Here is a 21,553-nt window from a genome sequence, read left to right as displayed (position 1 = left end):
TTGGACCTATAAACCCCAACCAACCTGACCCTATTTCTTCTCCATCCTCTCCACCATCCATCTACCCTAGTAGCCCCCTCCTCCATCCTATCATCCTTCGACGGTGACTCAAAACTCTCTTCTTCTTCCTGGCTCCCTCGATCTTGAGCTTCAAGTCCGAAACTCAGACTTCTTAGTGCTCAGCTATAACTCTCTCATAGTCTCGATTGGTTACCATGGGTAGCGGCTTGAGATCATGACGACCAACAGCGGCCACGGGGGTGTCATACACTGATATTGTGAGGGGTGGCAATTCTTAACTATTTAATCTGTTTAACTTGATTCAACTTATCGTAGATTGGCTTAGGTTACCTTTTTAAAATAAAATGGTTAGGCTCGGGTTTGGATTTTTTACCCGTATAATGAACAGGTTCGAGTTGATAGAGTTTTAATCTATCCAGTATCCAACCCACCCCATATATGGTCTGACACGACCTGATTGCCGCCCTTATATCAAAGTTTGCTAGGGTTCCCTACCATTGCATATAGTTATTAAGGTTCAAATTGATGTCGTACATAAACATTGCATGCGGGTCGTCTCTTCTGCTTCCCAAGACGACCAAGATCCATCTGATGATGCCATTTCTAGTAACCTCAATGTGATCTTCCCTTTTCCCCAGCGTATGCCGAACCGGCCTGTATCGGCCGGTACGGGCCGGTACAAACCGGTCCGGCCAGCTACCGGTACGGCGGAGCCGTGGAAACCGGTACAGGCCGGTTCCTTGCCGGAGACGAAGAAGGCGAGGAGAAAAAGAGGGAGCACGGAGAAGAGAGGGAGGGAGCCCACCTTCCGCCGCCATCGGAGAGCCGCGGAGGGGCGTCGGAGGCCGGTGGGGGGCGGCGGAGCCGGGCGGGGGACGGGGGAGCCCGCGGGGGCACTGCGGAGGCCGCGGCCGCGGCCGCGTCCCCTGTTTCTTTCGAAACAGTGGCCGCGGCCGCGGCCTCCGCAGCGCCCCCGCGGGCTCCGCCGCCCCCCGCCGGCCTCCGCCGCCCTCCACCGGCCTCCGACGCCCCTCCGCGGCTCTCCGATGGCGGCCGAAGGTGGGCTCTCTCCCTCTCTTCCCCGCGCTCTCTCTGGTTCTCTTCTTCTTCCCCGGTTCCGGCGGGGAAGAGCTTCCCGGTTCGTACCGCCCGGAGCACGGTACGAACCAGCCCGTACCGGTCCGGTAGGCAACCGGTACGCCTACCGGACCCAGTACGGTGGACCTTGCTTTTCCCAATTCAAAAGTTATGATTTATTTCGTTGTTTTCCACCAGAGTTGTGAAGCCCACCTCAAAAAACCCAAACCAAGCTCAATCCACTAAGCAGCCTGGAGTGGCCTGAAGGACCTTGTAGGATCCGAATAGGGCATAGCCCTGCTTAAACATGGAGAGAAAGACTGCTCCTCTGCTTTAAAAACTGCTAAGACTAGGAAATCATAGTCTGAGGCATGGTCTACTAAACTAGCCTGTACCGGCCGGTTCAGTACGTACCGTACCGGTACCGACCCCCACCGATACGGTACAACCACATAAAATGGTTCGGGGCAGGAACCGAGCGGGGAAGAAGAAAGAAGAGAAAGAGGAGAAGAGGAAGAAAGAAGAGGAAAGAAAAGGAAGAAAGAAGAGGAAGAAGAAGAGAAAGAGGAGAAGAAGAAGACGGTTCGATGTACCTCGGGCTGACCCCCTCCCGAGCACCTCGACGCGCGTGCGGCCCTCCCAACGGTTCCTTCCTTGCTCGCGGGAGAAGGGGGGAAAGAGAAGAGAAGAAAGGAGGAGAGAGGGGAAGAAAGGAGAGGAGGAGAGAGCTAGGGAAGGAGGAAGAAAAAGGGAAGGGAAAAAAAAAAGAAAAAAAAAAACTTTCTGCGCGCGGGGCAGCCCGTCCGCGCAGGCGTGATTCTACGTGCAGGGAACCTTGCTCCTGTGCGGTTCCCCGTGCTCGTGCTGTTTCCCTGCACCCATGCAGGGCAGCGAACCCGCACGGGGCAATTAATGCCACAGAGTGGCTAAAACGCATCCGCGTGCGCGTGTTGGACGGAGTTTTTTTTTTTGTTCCAGTTTGGCACTGGTACCGAACCAGTATCGGAGCCTACTGGTATACCGATTCGGTCGGCTTAGCAGACACTACTCTCAGCACTATATAAAGGCCTCCTAACTCCTCTTTCGAGCACCACCAACGATCGCACCATCATCCCTCTTTTCCCTCTTTCTTCCTCTTTCCTGCCATTTACTAGCACTATGGCCACTAGAAATTGGAGTTGGAAAACGTTGCTAGAGCTGAGGTAAAGCCCTGGCCTTCCTCCTATTTGCTTTTTCTTCCTTTTATGGCTTTAAATCACCGCCGTCGGTGGAGGAATTCACCATAAATCAACTAAAGCCCACTTCCCTTATTTTTTGGCCTTCTTTTCACTTTTTCGGCCATCGGCGCTGCCGTCTCTTGGTGCCGGACCTCCAGTTGAACTCCTCGACTTTCTTACCTTCCTCCATGGCGGAGCCATGGCCGCCGCTGAGCAGCCAACCACTGTGAGGCCCAATAGTCCCACATCGGAAAGACTCGTTCCAGAGCCTGGGCATATGAGGCGGGTGTCTCCTAATTCTGTAGACGCGTTTTGGGTGGAAAACAAAACCGGGGAGGGGTGAAGGACGCTTGCGTGAAGCCCCAGAACTGGACAATATCTGGCAGGGGAGCCCCGTGTTCCCCCCTCATGTGGCCCCCACGTGGGCACTAGGTGCCTCACGTGCCTCGCAGAGGCGGGGGCGTGACATTTGGTATCAGAGCCGAGAACGGCTCTTGTCCGATGGTGGGAAGGGTGTGAGGCCCAATAGTCTCACATCGGAAAGACTCGTTCCAGAGCCTGGGCATATGAGGCGGGTGTCTCCTAATCCTGCAGACGCGTTTTGGGTGGAAAACAAAACCGGAGAGGGGTGAAGGACGCTTGCGTGAAGCCCCAGAACCGGACAATATTTGGCAGGGGAGCCCCGTGTTCCCCCCTCATGTGGCCCCCACGTGGGCACTAGGTGCCTCACGTGCCTCGCAGAGGCGGGGGGCGGGGGCGTGACAACCACAACCACAACCATTTCACTGGACCACCACAACCACAACCATGGTCCACCCTCCTTCCCCTGATTTTCCAAGAAAGAAGAAGAAGAGAGAGAGAGAGAGAGAGCCCATCCCTCTCTTTCCTCTTGTTTCTTCTCTCTGGTTTTCCTCTCTTTTTTCTATTTCTCTCTCTAAATTGACCTATGTATCCCAGTATAGGGTCTCGTCGACCTAGTTATGGATTCGTGTTGATCCCTGCAAAGAGACCCTGAACCACCCTGGTGCACGAAAAGCCTGCTGGACTAATTATCCCCTTCCTGTAGAGTGTTCCTAAAACCCAATGATGATGAACCCTATCTAACGATCTTCGCCTTGATTGAGTCCACGCCCCATGAATCATTGTTCGAGTCGCTTAGACCTAACCCACCCAGAGTTGCCGAATGCCATCATCCAGCCAACCTTCTTCCGTCTTTTGTTGTTTTAGTACTATTAAAGTCATCAGATAGAAATTAATTTTATTTTTAATATTTTAAATAGGTTTAGTAGATTCGTCTAGTGAAATTTAATGGTCTAAAGTGGAAAAGATAAGTAGATCTTACATTTCTTATTAATTTTTAAATTATCATGTTTTCTATGCCTAAGGTTTGCCTATGAAGATATCATGTTTTTTTAAAAATTATGGATTAATATATGTCTTATGAAAATTATGTTTTATTATGAAAAGTAGTTTCATGAGCATTTTTCATGAAAATAACATGTTTATGTAACACGAATCTTATCATGCCATATAGTCAGAGGTAGCCCAATACATTTGGAGGCCTAAGGCAGATACAGTGAATGAGGCCTTTTTTTTAATAATAAATTTTTTAATAAGTATAAAATATTTTAAAAAAAAGATATGAATTACGCTTAAGGAAGGGCCCATGAAACTGATTAAATAACTGAGATAATGCTTGGCAGTATTGTTTACCAAGTCGAGCAAGAGTAGAATAGGAAAAGGTTATCCCATGGCACTTCATGGCCCATCCCACCATCTCCCCTTCAAGTGAGTACCCAAGCAGCAACTGCAACATCACAGCACCGCAGCCATTCAATCTCCCCTCCCTCCTTTTCTCTCTCTACCAACCAAGAGGGGAGAAGAAACCGAGAGGAGAAAATTAAAAGAATCTCCACCCTCCAAGAAGTCCATCTCCAATCCCCCTATCTTTCTTCCTGATGGCCCAGCTGGATCAGGAGTAATGTGAGGGAAGGAAAACCAAGACCAAAACCAAAAAAGAGAAGGGATGAAAGATAAAGAGTGGCTTCAGACGTGTATCAAGCCAACCAAATCCCTCCTCTCTTTCTCTCTCCACCCAAAACAAAACTACTGTCCCCAACTTCGCAAATTGCCCCTCTGTAGGCCAGGAAACTCTCCTCTTCCCTTCCATCAAGCGGGAAGACTCGTAGCCAGCTCCTGTTCCTGTATTATATGGGGCTTTTGCTTCCTTTTGGTCACCTCCCGGAGGCCTTCCATTGGCCCGAGGCCTTAGGCTCAGGCCGGCCCTGCATATAGTATTTCTATTTATGTGTATATTTTAAGAAAAAAATATAAGTATTTCAAAAACTCTCAGATAGCTATGAGCAATATTCTGTTTTTATTTTTCTCTCCAGATAAATAAGATCAGTAGGGATGAAGGTTGGTCTAGACTTGGAGTTCACACTAGCAAGCTTGACAATTTGTAGAAGAGTTTTAGTAGTATATAGCTAATGATGGACTTGGCATTGATGTTGGATTTTAGATGCTCTACACTCCTTTATCTTTGAATTGCAATAGAAGTTGGACAAATACTATTTTTCTATGATTTATTATTGTGGGTTTCGTGTTATTGTGGGGAAATACTCTACGGTAGCACGGCCATGTCACGCTCCAGATTTAGGGTGCGACAAATAATGCTCCGGATCTAGGTAGTGACATCCATCGCACTACTGTCCAAATGATGGATACGATTGGTTTGGGTCCTCTAATCTTATCACAACCGCCAGCTAGATTGTTGAGATTAAATACTGTCCAAACCTGTATAGTTATTATTTCTTCTAGAAAGAGATATTTCGTTATTTTTACATCATATTATCTTTTTGGAGAAACAATTAATTTGCTATCTTGCATGCACTTATACTTGTCTGGTTGTAATTTACAGGTGTTTGCTTTGATCCTGCAAGCTAATCTTGCTTTTTATCTTGACACACTTCTCTGCTCGTTCTTTACATGCAAGGAAGCGATTGAAGCTGAATTGCAACTGTTGCAAACTTGATATATTTTATTCCAATTCTATGTACATGTTGCATATTGTTACATTGAGTTTAGCTATCTTAACTGTAGATGCAGAGGAGATCACACATTTTTTTGACGACTCATGTTGGACTTCATTTTCACAAAGCAATCATGTATGAACGAATTCATGGCTGAATGACCTTTATGAATATTTTTTGTCTAAACAATTCTAATCAATCGCTTGATTTTGATCATTGTTGAATTATAATATTTTTCATGAGATAATTGAATTTTTGGAGCCAATGTATACCAACATATGAAGTAAATCTAAATGTTAAACAAGATTTGCAATCTTCCAAGTCTACATTATATGCTTGGGGAACATATAGTACCTGAATTCATATCAATAATCAGTTTTGTATGGATTATTTAGGAATAAATCATTCAAATAGGTATGGCACAGGGGGCATGAAAAGGCAGGATTGCTGGTCCAAAAATTGTATTTAGCAGTAACCCACCAGCCTTTCTAGTTTAGTGGGATTAATTATTTTTAGTAGGGCCAAGAAGTTATTGCTAATGGTATAGAAATCTTTAGCAACGGCCAAGAAGAACATTTCGTGACAAAGTTGTCACTGAAAGAATATTTATGAGGAGCCACCACTTGTTGCTAAAAGTAAAATGGATGGCTTTCAGTGAGAAAATCGTTTAGTGCAAAAAGTTGTTTCTGGAAATGGCAGACTGCAAATAAGTGAACATTTTGCGGCCAATGCCTGTCCCCGGCTAGTATTATTTGCAACAGGTATTTAGTGATGATTGTCAGGTTGTTGCTAAATAGTTTTAGAAACAAGCTAAACTTCAAGCAATTCCTGGGTAGGTTCAATAAACTTTCAGAAATGATGCATTTGATGTATCATGGTGCATGGACTAGGTTGTTTGGTTGAACTTACATAACCATTTAAGTTGCACTTAGTTGTGCATGCCCCTCATGCTTTATGGATAGCCTTCTATTAGATTTGTACATGACAAAGTATGCCATACTGTATCGGACCGGATAGTCCAGAATATACTGTACGGCATGGTACGCTGTATTGGCCCAAACTGGGCGGTACAGAGCATAATGTATCATATAGGTTCGGGTACCGGTACCCCGTACGGATGGCGTACCGACACCGTTAAAAATATCACGTATCGTACTATACCGACACTGTGCTAATGTGGCACTGGTATGGAGTCTGGTACCGAGATGGCGAACCTTGTCATACGGTACCGACACGTGGTAAGGAGGGCGCAGCCATACTTGGTACGCCAAACCGATTCCCATACTGGGCATACCGATACAGTAATAGAGTGGCATCGGTTGATAGGGGAGCTTGATCTCGTAACTGTCCTCACGATGTATACTCTCATTAGTCGAGGTAGCTTGTTCGGTATTAATTTTCTAAGAAAGTACAGGTTGTGTATACTCTTTCAATACCTTCTATTTTATGCACTATTAATATAGATTGCACATATATACAATATATATTATATTGTTTACTTTATTTAGTTGACGTATTCCGATATTGGCATATCTGCACGAGCATCTCTGTCAGTTTCTCACACATCGAGCTGCAAGAGTTATGCGAGGCATAGAAACGAATTTATATATTTTTTTCTGAAACTCTTGGTATATTACAAATTTCTTTCTAGGCTTATTTGCTTTATATTGATACTCTTATGCTTCTTAATTCTTATTGAAACTATGTATCATATATCATGATAGTCATGAGTCTTATTGAAACTCTTAGACTTCTTTACTTCAAATTAAAACTTTAACCTTTGTATTATACTATGTATCATATATCATATACCATGTTTCATGTATCATATAATGTGTATCATGAATCATGTATCTTTTATCATATATCATGTATCATAGATCATTATCCTATAACATATACTTTTTTTTGTTAATGGAAGAGCATGAGAGGGAGCCTGGCAAGGTGAAGTTCTACAGAATGACTCATATCCACTAAGATTGCAGCTTTGTCTAAAAGGAGTAGAGAGATATAGTCGTATGTATTGATAATAAATTTGTGCAATAATTTGTAGTTTTATTTTTCTATTATTAATATGCGACTTTTCTTCTTAATTTAGAAAAAATGGATTAAGAAAAATTTGGAATATTATAGATATATTAAGAAAAATCTGAATCAAGATGACTTTTTTTCTATCATTAATATGTATTTATATATTATTATTATGGTCTGAGTGGAGCTGAATACAGCAAAGATGAAGAGATGAGAAATAGTGGTGGTTCTCGAAGAGCCAAAAAGTGATTACGTGGATCATCTAAGTGTAGTGGCTTTTTGGCTTCACCATTGATAAATTATGTATCGGCACATGAGCATCGGCCAATCTGACAAAGTTTGGAATAGTTAACATCTCTTATCTTGGTGAATCACTCCAATAACCTAGACTTTTCCATCTTTTATTTATGGGCTTCACATGAAATATTCTCTCTTTGTAAAGCTATAGTTGCTGAACTACTGCTAATGGCAATTGTTATTTTGGATCCGAGATTGTGGCCCACATATGCAAGTCTCTGATTCATTGCGTTCTTTTTATATATATTTTCATATCATTATAACTAATTCAAGTAAGTAGTCACATATAATTTATTAAAAAGAAGCAAAATTAGAGTAGGGTTGTTGCAAACATGTTCAATGTGCATATTGGTGCTTCTTGCAATCCATGTGAATATCCTTCTTAGCCAACCATGCTTTTAAGTTTTTGTTAGTCAGACTCAGTATCAAAAGACTGAACGCCTTTTAGAGTCTATTTCTCCTTGGGGAATTAAATTGTGTTATAACAATTCTTATACATACATACATTCATACATACGTATATCTATCTATCTATCTATCTATATCTATATCTATGTCTATATCTATATATATATATATATATATATATATATATATATAATGAAGAGTTGTAGTTTGTTTCAAGTGCTCTATATGGTATAGATGATGAGATTAAACAGAAGATGTATTGCTTCATATTTTCAATGGTTCTTAGTATCTTCAACGATAAGACTATTTTCTATGCTGAGAGCAAAAAATTTGTGCTACTTATGTGTGCTTTTTTGAGATATTCTAGCCCATATTTTATGGGCGGGGAGATATTTGTTTAAACTTTGGAGGCATCAAATTTTAACCTAATGTCAGGCAATCCATTGTTTATTCTTGCATCTGTTTCAGCATTAAAATTTTATTTTAACATTCCCAAAGGATCAATCATTATGTAACGAGTATTTTTACCCCCTAATCTTTGTAACGATAGGAGGATGGGACCTGTAAATTGGATTTCTTTCAAGTTAGGATGTATGAAATTTTATTTCTAAGTGCCACAGATTGGTACTAAAATGTTTACGTGAGGTTCGAATATTTGATGTCAAAAATAATGACCTGCTATTCTGTCTTCACATCTTGTAATCACTTTTAGTTTGTTCAAAAGCTTTTACTAGATCCATCAATTTTTCCATATTGTTGTCACTGGGTTGAGATTGGATACATCTCTGACGGTTAGAATATTGATGGTATGTAATGGATAATTCAGGATACTGTTGCAAAGATCAAATGGATATTGATGTCTCGTTTGAGTACTTTTTTCTTAGACTCTATAGCATGCCTCTTTTCCTGAATATGTTGATCTACTTGTGCTTGCATTGGAAGTGCAGAGTAGCACAAAAACCATTGAAGGAGCCTGCCCATGCTCTGGTTCTCAATTGGAGTCTTATGGATCTATGGGATGTCTTCGGTCTTCAACTAGAGACCTGATGGGGCAAAGCTGACAATTTAGAAAACTCGTATTTTAGTCTACTTTTACAGTGTTATTATTAAATGCCAGATGCAACAACTACAGGTCTCTGAAGCTTGTAGTGTTATTTTCCTGAGCCACAAATCATCGAAGAGTTCGCTCTGCCCATACCACCGTTTTATGATAAATATTATGGAGACTGACTTCCAAAATGATTAGGTGTATCAATGTGCTAAACATTTTCAGGTTAAGTGATCATTTACAGTCTCCATGAGGGAACCATGCACTCTGGCTAAGTTGGAAAAGCAGTTTCTTGTTGACTTTGTTTATTGTATCACATTTCGAAAATTGAATCTAAGATTACATTGCCTTAGCATCAACAATGAAGAAGAAAACACAAAATCACCTAATATAAGGGTTTAATACTGTTATTCGACCATATTGATTTTTTATATAATTTAAGCATATTATTTAATATGCTAAGCTTACTGCAATAATCTAGTGTTGCTTAATAAATGCTTCCACTTAGTAGGTTTGCAAATATAATCATATTATAACATCATCAGAACCTCAACATACATGCCCAATACATGGTTTTTATGTTTATTCGCCTGGAGAAATCGTAGACTTGCTCATCCGCAAGTTTTCCAACATTGTCATCAACACATGGCTATTGATCATTGCCTTTGCAAGGTAGAAATGATTCACTTTCTGAACAGCTAGTAGTGGCCTATGTATCGCTGAAAGTGGATCTTCTGGATCCCATAAACCTTTGTCATCATGTTACCCAATGATTGTAAATCCTAGTGAGGAATCTTCCCAAAAACTCCTAGTGAGGAATCTTCACAAAACTCGCGAATCTGAATTTCCATTGTTACTTAACCTATTGTTTTGCAATGCCAATGCTAGCAAACAAATAGTGGGGTGACAACTACAAACAAATCAATGTTCTGATATTACTCATAGGATGAGCTTGCATGCAATTATTGAATGAGTTTATAAGAAATCCAACCGTATGTAGAGGCTTCCTGATGCATATCACACGGGCATGCATGATGCATATTGGAAGCAGACAGCACATTGCACTAGTTGGCTAACATAAAGAAGAGGGAATCATGCTGCATCAAATCTCAATGAAGTCGATCAACTGCAGCTATTTTATGTTTGAATGTAGCACAGTTTCAGTCAATATCATCCACAGCCTCTGGTCCATCCCAGTTTTCCTTAGCTTCATCTTCACATTCACTATAATTTTCCGCTTCCTCATCGACATCAAATTTATCTTCATCCAGCCCTTCATCATCCCAATCGTCATTCTGCAAAAGAAATCAAGAATTATTGTAATTGGGAAGGAAACTACAGTCCTTGATTCAATAGTTTGTAATAGATTTGAGTGAATCAAAGCTTTTGATTTCTCTATGCTTAATATTCTAATGGAAAGATTTAGCAATCAAAGTTATCCTGAATTTGTATATGCAGAAGCCATGAAAAGGTAGTAACTGATAAATCAATGAGTCTAGTGGTTTAATATGTTACCTGAACTTGTTTTATTCCATGCCTTTGGCACCATTCAGTCAACCCTGGGCATTCCATGATATCTATATCCACATTGGAGGATCTTAGCTGTTCATCAGTTGAGAATTGGAGCAAGGGACAGAAGGATATCTCCATACACTGGAGGGAGGCAAGGTTGTGAAGCCCCACCACTGTTGCAAGCTGCTGACAGTCCTCAATCTTCAGCTCCTCGAGTGCTGAAAGGTTCTCATGCAGCAGAGGAAGGGAATTCAACTTATCGCAGCTGGAAATTTCCAAGGACTGAAGAGAAGGTGGCAGCACTTCCTGTAATGAGAGCAAGAGCTCAGGACACGCGGATATAGACAAGCTTTCGAGGGAGACAAGGTTCTGCAAGCCCACCACCGACACAAGCTGTGGGCAGTTTATTATTGATAGTTCCTTCAGGACAGGCAAATGCTGATGTAGAGGAAGTAGTGTCATGTTAGCACAGCTTGTTACATGAAAGGTCTGAAGTGATGATGGAAGCTGATAATCTGGTGAGATCTGGAGTTCAGGTAATGCATACAATTCCAAGCGCTCAAGGGAGGGGAGTTCATGCAAACCCACCACTGAAGTGAGCTTCGGGCAATGCTCAATCTCCAGATTCTTCAGTTTAAGGAGGATCTCATGGAGGTGAAGGATTCTCAAGTTCATAGAGAAGGAAATACGCAAGGACTGAAGAGTTTTGAGTTCTAAAGAGGAGGACCAGAGCTTGTTATTCCATTTGCCTCCCAAGTCTAAACTTTTGAGTGATCGAAGGGCAGGAAGAGCAGTGAGTCCTTCAACATCTTCCATCTCCAATTCCTCCAGTGAAGATGAAAGGAGGGGCAGTCCCTGCAACTTGGAGCAGTGTTTGATGACAAGCGAACGGAGACAGGGGAAGTCCCCATCCTTGACCCCGTTCCATTCCTCCCATTCTTTCATCCATTCAACATCCAGCTTCTTCAGTGCTTGGAAAGCCTTGGAAGAACTTGCAGCAATGTGGCCTAAGAACTCGGACCCAACATTTTGAACTCCATTCATTTTGCCAATCAAAAGATCTTGGAGGCATGGGAGCTGGCCAAGCGGCGGGAGGAATTTGCAATTATGGCATTTGGAGAGCACAACAGTGGTCAGTCTGGAGAAGGTTTGGTCACCCAACCAGCTAGGAAATTTGGTACCGTAATAACCTCTCACGATTAGTTCTCTGAGGTTGCTATTTGGTTCGAGGCTCTCAAGAACACAATCAGCCACAAACTTGTCGACGGTGAGACTCTGATCGGTAGCCTCCATGGTGCCTGCCATGTTTAGATTGTCTTCATCATCACCCTGCTTAAACATATGCTTGTTCTTAGAACTACTAGGCCGGTCGCCGTCTCGAACACTCCATGACAAGGCCAGTGTTTGAAGGTGCTCCTTGCCCTTTAGCTTGGCTTCCCTGGCTTCCTTGCCGCTGGCCACATTTTGAAGCCCTGCAATGCCAAGCTGCCCTCTAAGGTTCCTCAGTTGCTTCAACTCATCAATTCTGCAATGCCTGCTGTCTCTTCCCACATTAAATGCTGAAAGTGTTTGAAGGCTCGTTAGTTTTCCAATTCCAGGTGGCAGACTGACTTCAGAAGCAAAATCCTTCATCGGAAGTTCAAGATGCCGCAGATTAATAAGCTTCACAATTCCTTTCGGCAACTGTCGCAGGCTGTTGCAATACTTCAGGTCCAACGTCTGCAGATAGTAAAAGTTACATATGGAGTCAGGCAGACTTTGGATTTTACTACCCTGGAGGCCAAGGTAGCAAAGGTGTTTCAGTTGGCTGATGGAATCCGGCAACTCCTTTACTCTTGTATAACTCAGATCCATCACCCGCAAGCATCCCAAATTCAGGAACAAATCCTTGTGCATGTTAACATCCAAGAGTTCGCCATCCCCCACAGCACCTCGATCCCATGTGTTCACCATCCTGTTTATATATAGCAATGTTCGCAGCACTCTGCTTTCAAACATGGCCGATTTAGTTTGCTCCTTTTCCTTCCTACCAAATGGGATTAGAGATAAATGGCGAGCTTCAGTAGTTATGTTGCTTACCTTCTCATCCTTTATTATGCAACACTCTTTCCCTGCAATCGATTGTGCTAGATCACTAATGAGATCATGCATAACAAACAACTCGTGATCCCCATTCCCTGAGAGGACAAGGAATTTTTGCAGCAGCTCATCACCATCACTAACTTGGGAGAAATGAAGACGATCCCGGATTTGGGGCAACTCATCCAAATCAATTTGAGAGAATTGGAAGAATGATCGTCTTAGCAAGTCATCAAAATACTGCCTTCCAGTGTCTTCGTCACGCCTGTTTTTCTTATACTGGATCAACCCTTCACCCATCCACAGCTTCACCAAATGGTCCTTCTTGAACAAGTAATTTTTGGGAAACAAGGAGCAATAAATAAAGCATGGTTTGAGATGTGTTGGCATCCAATGATAGCTCAGCTTCAGAGCAGGCAAAATATCATCTTCTTCTTCATCTAGCTCCCACAGATCACTATGCAAGATATCCTCCCACCTCTCCTCGGCTGTTTCAAAGCGTAGAAGGCCACCGAGGGTTTTCAAAGCCAATGGCAAGCCATTACACTTTCTGACTATCTTCTCCCCAATTTCTACCAAGTTTGGATGTTCTTTGGGTTCTAGACCATCAAATGCACACTGTTGAAATAGCAACCAACTTTGGTCTTCTGGTAAGCAGCCAAGGCGATAGGGAAGAACTGTCTGCATGATCCTCGCGACCGATTCATTACGAGTGGTAACTATAATTTTACGCCATCCTCCGCCTGTCAATGCCACCCTGAAGTTATCCCAAAGATTTAGTTTCTCATTCCAAACGTCATCCAATACAAGCAATAACTTCTTTCCTTTCAATTCCTCCTTCAGAGCTTGTTGAACTGCACTTAGTTCTGTCAGCTCACAAGGTTCCATTGTGATGGATTGGATGATTGCTTTACATAACCTGACTACATCAAAATCTAGTGAGACATTGATCCATACCCTTGAATTGAAATACTGGCGCACCCTTGAATCATTGTAAACAAGACGGACAAGGGTTGTCTTTCCGATTCCACCCATTCCAACAATTGGAATGACTGAAAAATTCTCCCCCCTGCCACTCTCTGATAACAACGTATCTACTATCCACTTCTTATCATCCTCTCTCCCATAAACACAGGATTCATTAACATAAGGGGTGGTCGGCGGCGGCCGCAGCTTACTGTCAACCTTTCTCACTCCATCATCCTCTCTTAGGCGAAGGTCCTTGCGAGCCTCCGCAATCTCATCAAATTTCATTCTGATTTCCTGGATTCTACGTGCCATGCCATCTGGGTCTGAAACTTTGGTTGGAATAGAAATTGAGGCAGCAGCGATTGTTTGACTTACCTCTTCTAGCTTCCGCTTGCCAGTAGTAGGCCATGGTAGTCCTTGGCCCTCAGCTTTGGCTCGTAGCATTTCATACCCATAATCCCTCAATACATCCTCAGCATCGTAAGCTAAGCCTTTTAACTCCGTCAGCCAAAGCTTCACGGACTCGTCTCTTATCTCCCTCTCCTCTGCATCACTGAGGACGGCTTGAATCCTTAGCAGGGTCCTCTCGAGCTTCAGTAGATCCTCTTGTACTTCACATTGCTGGGATGATAAAGGCCAAGAAGCCGTAGCTATACTTGGAGCCTTTACTACGTTGTTGATCATCCATTTGATTATGGAGGATAAGATCGCAGCAGCCATCGCAGTATCTCACCTTCCCTCTCCCAGTTCAGAGTTCAGAGGCAAATGAGAAGAAGACCTAGTTTTACCAACCAGAGATGAGCAAGTCAACCGACGCAAAGCTCTGGATGCTTTATTAAAGGTGTAAAATTTAGAATTGGTTCTTCGAGGAACCATCCAGGTATATCTTTAGTTTTATATTCATTATTTATTAGATAAATTTTGAGTACTAGAATTAAAAAAATTAAATAATATTTTTTGGCTATTTTTTTTAAAATAAAATGTTAGATTATGATGAATGATATCGAAGAGGGCAAAAAGTGTTTTTTTATTAAATTTGAATAGATTTAATTTTTTAGTCTGACGAAAATTTTGTTGGATAAATTTTAGATATTTATATAAAATTAAAAATTTAAATAATATTTTTTTATTATTTTTTTGAGTAAAGTATTGGGCTGTGACGAGAATTCCATAACGCCACCTTGTTTTTTCAGATATGAACGTCTGATCTCTTCGGAAAACACATCACTTGTATAAGATATTTGATGCCAGTTGCTGGTCGCATTAGGCTGTAGTGCAAGTGATGGTTTATTTACTTATTCTCATGTGCCAACTGGGGAACTGAATAACTAGGCCAGCTACATCAGTGGTCATCAATTTCATAAAAAATTCCAATGAATAGTTCCATCTCTAGATGGGCAACTCTTATTTCGTCTTCAGTGCATCATAACATTCAGGATGCTCTTTAAAAATTCCAATCCATTTTATTTATTGCAGCCAAGTCCACATAGATATGACAAAAAGCTTAGGTTCCATCTGGACGGCCAACTAACTTATGCGATGATCTCTTCCGCACAGATAGAAAGGTGGGAGAAGACTAGGCTAGAGGTTCATGGTTCGTACCGTTCCGATTGCTTCAGATAGCAATTGGAAGGAAGGGTCATAAAGTGGCGGAAGAAGGCAATTCCTCCCACTTGAAGAGAGTGCAATTGCACTATTGCAGGAAGGCAGAGAACTTCGGTAAAAGGAATTTATGTGGTAAAAGGAAGGCAAGAGTGCGATGGCAGCTGGAGTTCAGGAATCAAAAAAGAAAAAGCTCTACCGGTGGAGCCAAGTTGGAGTGCAGAGAACGCGTACGCTTCCATTATATCTTTTGACTCCTGGCTCAAGCTGGTGGGGTTCCATCTTCCTTGTTTTTTTTCTCTTTGTTCTCTTTCTTGGAAGCGCAGAGAATTGGAGAAGCGTTAATTAGACGCCTCCTCTTCCTTTGTTTTTTTCTTTGTCCTCTGCACTCCAACTTGACTCCAACTTGGCCGAACTAGGCCGAGTTGGGAGGTCATACAATTGGGAGGAACATTATCTACCCTCTTCAATTGGGAGGAAGGCAAGAGTGCAATGGCAGGTGGAGTTCTATCCTCCGTTATACAGGCAATTGACAAGTTGGCAGCACACATCCGACAATTGTCTGGGTCATCATCATTGGAGCCATGCAGCGTTGAAGATCTGGACAAGCTGAAGAAGACACTGCTGAGGATTCAAGACAGTGTTCAGGATTCAGAGAGGGAAATAGGAGATGCATCAACAAAAGTATGGTTGAGCGAGCTCGAAGTCTCAGCTTATGATATAGAAAATATATTGATGGAGTCTCAATTTCTGGGATACGGTGCAGAGCAGCGGACTCGGATGGATGCTCCCAGCAAGAGAAAGCGAGACCAGGTATGTAACTCTGTTAAAGCTCCACTTCCAGATGACGTAGCACATAAGATTATGGAAATTAGAAGAAGAGTTGATGAGGCAGCAACTGAATGGGCTGCCATCCATTTGACACAGAGTGATGGAAGGAGGTGGCTTGAGAGTACAGGAGGGCATTTGCTTTCTGGCTTCCAAATAGATGAGTCATTTGTTTATGGAAGGGAGGATGATAAAGAGAATGTAATTAAATTGGTCTTATCAGATGACTGCAAGCGAGATGAAGTTTCTGTCATTCCAATTGTTGGTATGGCAGGTGTAGGGAAGACCACACTTGCTCAGCTTGTTTACAATGACTCAAGGATATGTGAGCATTTCACAACAAGGGGATGGGTCCATGTATCTCAAAATTTCGATGTTACGAGGCTAACAAGGGCAATTTTAGAATCTATCACTGGGAAACCTTGTGATAGCAACGAACTAATTGAGCTTCAAGGAACACTAATGGAAGTATTGAGCGGAAAGAGGCTCTTGCTTGTTTTGGATGATGTATGGAATGAGAAAGAAAGTACCTGGGCATGTTTAATGTCTCCGTTCAGTAGTGCAGAGATGAGTAAAGTTGTTGTGACCACCCGATTTGTAAAGGTTGCTAAGATCATGCAGACTGTAGTTCCCTACCAATTGCACAACTTGACTGAAGATAAATGTTGGCAGTTATTCCATCGTTTTGCATTTGATGGCCAGGATCCTAATGAGCACCCGAACTTGATAGAAATTGGCAAGAAGATTGCAGCAAAATGCCATGGATGGCCTTTGGCTGCAAAGACATTGGGAGGGCAGCTCCGCTTTGAAACTGATGAAGAGAGCTGGAAGGATATCTTAGAAGGTGATCTATCTGAGTTGGTGGGAGAAAACCAATGAGAATTCGAGATGTTAATGTAACGAACTTGTAACATTAATAGAGTTGTTATCCTACTCAAAATCTGTTATAATTATGTTTTTATATACATGCTGTAAAAACTTTTGTAAACAAGCAATTCATATACAATTCAATATATAGAGATTTCATCCTCTTCTCCTCTTGTGCTTTCCTCAACATGGTATCAAAGCCGTCCTTTTGAATGGTCATCACCGTGGATTCTCCTTTGATATCCAGATCCAACCTCCAATCTCGAGGCGTTCTTCTCCTATAAGTCCATGACTGCACCATCGCCAATGATCTCTTCTCTATACTCTGCAGGACAATAGGTGGCCGTCCCTCATTGCAGTCATCTTCCTCACCATGGATCTGGTCAAATCACCCAATGACCGACAACAAAAGTCAGTCTTCTCTCATTGCGGTCATCATCATGGATCTGGTCAAATCGCTCAATGAGCATGCAAAAGGCGGCCGTTCCTTATTGTGGTCATCCTCTTCTTATTGCTCAATGATGATTTCATTTTTGACATTGATTTCTGCAAATTCTGCCTCTACAATATGTTTCTTTGTTGCTCCTCTGGGTTTTTATTTTTGCTATAATAATGTCTATGAGGGACGCTTGTTCTGAGATTTTCAAACCTTTTAATATAGTCTTAAATGGTTCCAATCATGGTCCTTGGTCTCAAGCTATGCGTAGCTTTCTCAATGCTAAGAAGTTGCAGCAGTTATTTTTTTAAGGGACGACAACCTAGGCCACCAAGCCATCAGCTACATACTCTGATCGACTTGAAGACTAGGAATGTAAAAGCCATCAGCTTTACCGACTGTTGTAAAGCCATCAGCCACAGAAAAACCAAGATTTTCTGATGCTTTCTTTCCGATGCTAGAGAGAAGCGTCGGAAAATTTTGGTTCAGAATCGACGACGCTTAAAAAGCGTTGTCGAAAGGCTGGACCTATGATGATGCTTATAAACGTTGTAGGAGGCCAAATCCATTCAAATATCAGCCCCCTCTCGATCGATACCCTAGCTCTTATAAGCATCTCCTCTCCTCTCCTCCTCCCTCCGGCGTCGACATCAATCCACCGCCTCCCCCCGCTCTCTCACCTCCTCCGGTGCTCTTATAAGCACATGCTCGGCATCGTCTACCGCGACCTTAAGCCGGAGAACATCCTCATCTGCTCCAATGGCCACATCATGCTCTCCGACTTCGATCTCTCCCTCCAGCCCACCTCCTCCCCAACCCTCGAGGCCGCCGCTGCCTCCGCCGATGCCTCCGACGGCACTGACCACCCCTCCTGCCTCCCCGACTGCCTCTTCCGCCCTCGCAAGCCGGCCCCCCTCCCCTCCCCCTCCCGCCAGTTCGTCGCCGAGCCGATCGCCGCCCGGTCCTGCTCCTTTGTCGGCACCCACGGGTACGTTGCCCCCGAGGTCGCCGCTGGCCACTCCCACGGCAGCGCCGTCGACTGGTGGGCCTACGGCGTCCTGCTCTATGAGCTTTTCTACGGCCGGACTCCCTTCGCCAGGCCCAGTAACGTGGCCACCCTCCGCAACATCGCCAAGCAGCCCCTCGCCTTCTCCCCAACTCGCGGCCCGGTCGACTCTGCTGCCCGAGACCTCATCTCTGGTCTGCTCGTCAAGGACTCGACCTCCTGGCCGATGCTTACCTCCGTCTCCTCGCCCCTCCGCCACGATCACAAGTTCGCTCCCTCCCCTCAACCCCCCCTCCTTTTTTTCTTAATTTTCTCAAAATTACATTTTCCTTGTAATTTGTTTAATTTATCATCTTAGGATCTTCCAAGTTGAGTACGTGGATGGTTTTTGGGTTGGGACGGGAAAAAGAGGCTATCTTATATCCTGGTTTCCGAGCAGTGGGGTCATTAGGAAAAGGACTTGGCACCAGGCCTGAGGTAATGCCCAAAAGACCTCTTCTTCTATTCGAGTCTCCTCTTCTTAAGAGAGCAGAAGCAGCAGCCAGCATCAATTTCCCTCTCGATAAATTACTCTCAACCAAGGAGGAATGGGGATGCTGAAGAAAATAATTTTTTAAAAAAAATTGAAGGCTAAAGTCTGACGCTTACAAGCATCAGTTTTGAGGTTTTTAGGGATGCTTTTAAGCGTCGCTAAAAACCGACCTTTTACAACGCTTTCCAAAAATGCTGGAAAATTTTTTTTCCACTCAGGTATCGTCGACGCCTCTGCGACGCTTTGTTTAGCGTCGGCGGAACTTTAACCGATGCTTATAAGCATCGTTAAAGGTCATAAAAAAAATGTTGAAAAAGATGTATTTTTCTGTTTAGAAAATGGCATGGTTCAGACGCTTATAATGGCATGGTTCAGAAATACCTCTCTTTCATCTATCTATAAAGAATTTGGCTATTATGAGACTGCTAAAGAGATTTGAGATATGCTACAAAGGCAGAGTATATTGCTACTAATCTTATCCATAGATATTAGCTTTGAGGTGATCTTCATCGTATGCATCAAGAGCCTAATCAATCTATTCAAGATTTTATGCTTAGATATGCTATCTTGAGGATCAGTTAGCTTTTTCTGAATCAAAATGGGACATTACCGCTGATTTATAAAAGTTTCATACTTATCGGAATGAGGACCAATTGATTCAGTTTCTGATGCTCTCAAATATGAGTTTGAGCATATTCGTGCATCATTACCCTACATGTTCCATTACCTACACTTAATCAGGCTATTACTTGGTTTTTGAGGAAGATCATATTGGCTCTCTTAGGTCTCAACATGCAGACATTGTTAGGGCTATTCCTTCGTCATCCCTCTCTACAACTCCTCCTTCTAGTCCCACCATTATTGATGCTGTAGCTTCTGGTTCTTCAGTGTCTCCTGGCTCCTCCACAAAGCAGGAATGTTGTTATTGCAAACTACCTATATAGATATCATATTTCAGAGTGACATAAACTGGCTTGTAAGAATACTTAGGCTTCTAAAGGTACTTAGGCCTGATCTCATCAATCTAGAAACACTCTTCGATCTTCATGTACCACTAGTGCTACTTCTACTGCCATTGAGGATTCTTCTCATACGAAACACTCTCTCTCTCTCTTTAATGGATCTACAAGCTTTATTAACTCAGTGTGCACCCAACTCTGGTAAACATTCATCTTCTGCCATGTCTGTCACTCAAGGTTCCACTACTTGGTTTTTTGGCATTGCTTGCTGTAGCCATATGATCATTAATCCAATGATATTTTCTCCCAAAATCTCGGCATCACATGCCTAGTATTCATACTGCAGATGGATCTATTATACCTATTGGTCATGTAGGTCATGTTTCAACTTCTAACCCATCTCTTCCTCATACGTAGCTTGTTCCTATAGAAAATCCTTTAAGTTGGCAATTCCTTAATATCTTTAAGCATGTTGCCAATCGAAATAGCTTGGTTCAATTGCAGTTTGATGATGCAGTAGAAAATGGAAAATTAAAGTCAGCTGATTGCTACCTGAACAAGATGACATGGACATCATAAACCTGAGTGCGAGGGTAGCCAATCTATAGATTCAGGATGAGACCACATGAAAATCTCCTGGCAGGGAAAAGTAGTAACTTTCAGACGGTGAACCTAAATAAATTTCTAAATGATGGTGGCCTTCACTCGCCTCTCCATGGATCATTGTGGAAATGTTGAATTCCAAAGAAGTTCAAAATAGGTATAACCAATCCTAATCCTATATACATGTGTGTGTGCATGTGTATATGTGTCACGGCCAAGACATGGCCGTGCTATAGCTATAGTATTTTCCATAATACCACAAAGCTCACAATAGAAAATTTGCATAAAAATTCATTTTAGAAGTACAATAATAAAGATGGTCCAAATTTCTCTCCATCAATTTATTTGACAAAGAAAGTGTGAGTACATAGCATCTAAAACAAGAATATAAAATTCAAACCATGTGATCCTCAATTCATAGTCATAAACTAAATTTATTATTAGCTTGCTACTATTTTTGGAGCTTATTATCTCGACCTTCAATTTGTTTATCCTTTCCTACTCCTAGCAGCCATATTTATCTGAAAAACAAATAAAAGGAGGAGTGAGCTTCGTAGTTTAGTAAGTAGCTATGCACCACTTTACCTAAGTATAAGTTTTTACGTGATTTAATCCACTATTTAGAAAGTAAACTTTTATCGTAAAATTAAGCATTTCATATAGACATAATAATAAACTACATTGTAGCAATTCAATCATGTATGCACAAATTATGTGAGTTTCTAAAGTTGAATTTGAGTGCAATTTAAAATATTCATAATCATTAGACATTTGCCGTTTAACCATATTATCTATTAAAATAGCACTCACATATTTTTCATGCGCAGTCACCATAACCGATGATAGGGTCGTTTTCATAATCGATAAGATATTTAAGTTCGTATTTGTTACCAACTTTAATCCATTGGTAGAGGACTATTTTTGTTGGATGCTAGCTTCAGGATATCGATTGGCCCTCATTTCTAGGAGCGGCCATAACTATCAAAAGTTGGTAAAATATTTTATATTTTTTTATAAATCATACATATA

At 42.3% G+C, this 21,553-nt stretch overlaps 3 protein-coding genes across 3 annotated transcripts; 2 read left to right on the top strand and 1 right to left on the bottom strand.

Annotated features, from left to right (window-relative positions):
- Positions 1 to 9,947: 9,947 nt before the first annotated feature.
- Positions 9,948 to 14,564, bottom strand: LOC103718350 (putative disease resistance protein RGA3). The gene is made up of 2 exons (XM_008807133.3): positions 10,647 to 14,564; positions 9,948 to 10,426 (listed from the first exon to the last, which is right to left on the bottom strand). The coding sequence occupies exons 1-2, from the start codon at positions 14,409 to 14,411 to the stop codon at positions 10,292 to 10,294; spliced, it is 3,900 nt and encodes a 1,299-aa protein (XP_008805355.1). The 5' UTR covers positions 14,412 to 14,564; the 3' UTR covers positions 9,948 to 10,291.
- Positions 14,565 to 14,828: 264 nt separating this feature from the next.
- On the top strand, positions 14,829 to 17,153 carry LOC103718357 (putative disease resistance protein RGA3). The gene has a single exon (XM_008807141.3). It carries the CDS (start codon positions 15,786 to 15,788, stop codon positions 16,998 to 17,000), a length of 1,215 nt encoding a protein of 404 aa, XP_008805363.1. The 5' UTR covers positions 14,829 to 15,785; the 3' UTR covers positions 17,001 to 17,153.
- A 975-nt stretch (positions 17,154 to 18,128) lies between these two features.
- Positions 18,129 to 19,906, top strand: LOC120111597 (protein kinase PINOID-like). The gene is made up of 2 exons (XM_039129033.1): positions 18,129 to 18,624; positions 19,704 to 19,906. Exons 1-2 carry the CDS (start codon positions 18,129 to 18,131, stop codon positions 19,904 to 19,906), a joined length of 699 nt encoding a protein of 232 aa, XP_038984961.1.
- Positions 19,907 to 21,553: the final 1,647 nt, after the last annotated feature.

The sequence above is a fragment of the Phoenix dactylifera genome, chromosome 1 (genome assembly GCF_009389715.1).
Source record: "Phoenix dactylifera cultivar Barhee BC4 chromosome 1, palm_55x_up_171113_PBpolish2nd_filt_p, whole genome shotgun sequence".
Classification (NCBI taxonomy): domain Eukaryota; kingdom Viridiplantae; phylum Streptophyta; class Magnoliopsida; order Arecales; family Arecaceae; genus Phoenix; species Phoenix dactylifera.
Note: the sequence above shows the minus strand (reverse complement) of the source record. Positions and strands in the feature narration are given on the sequence as shown.

Excerpts from the sequence above, each read along its gene's own strand:
- LOC103718357 (XM_008807141.3), top strand. The coding sequence starts at position 15,786 with ATGGCAGGTGGAGTTCTATCCTCCGTTATACAGGCAATTGACAAGTTG.
- LOC120111597 (XM_039129033.1), top strand. The coding sequence starts at position 18,129 with ATGCTCGGCATCGTCTACCGCGACCTTAAGCCGGAGAACATCCTCATC. Across the intron at positions 18,625-19,703 it reads TGCCCGAGACCTCATCTCTG|GCTATTACTTGGTTTTTGAG; the intron begins GTCTGCTCGTCA and ends ACACTTAATCAG.
- LOC103718350 (XM_008807133.3), bottom strand. The coding sequence starts at position 14,411 with ATGGCTGCTGCGATCTTATCCTCCATAATCAAATGGATGATCAACAAC. Across the intron at positions 10,427-10,646 it reads ATGGAATAAAACAAGTTCAG|AATGACGATTGGGATGATGA; the intron begins GTAACATATTAA and ends TTTCTTTTGCAG.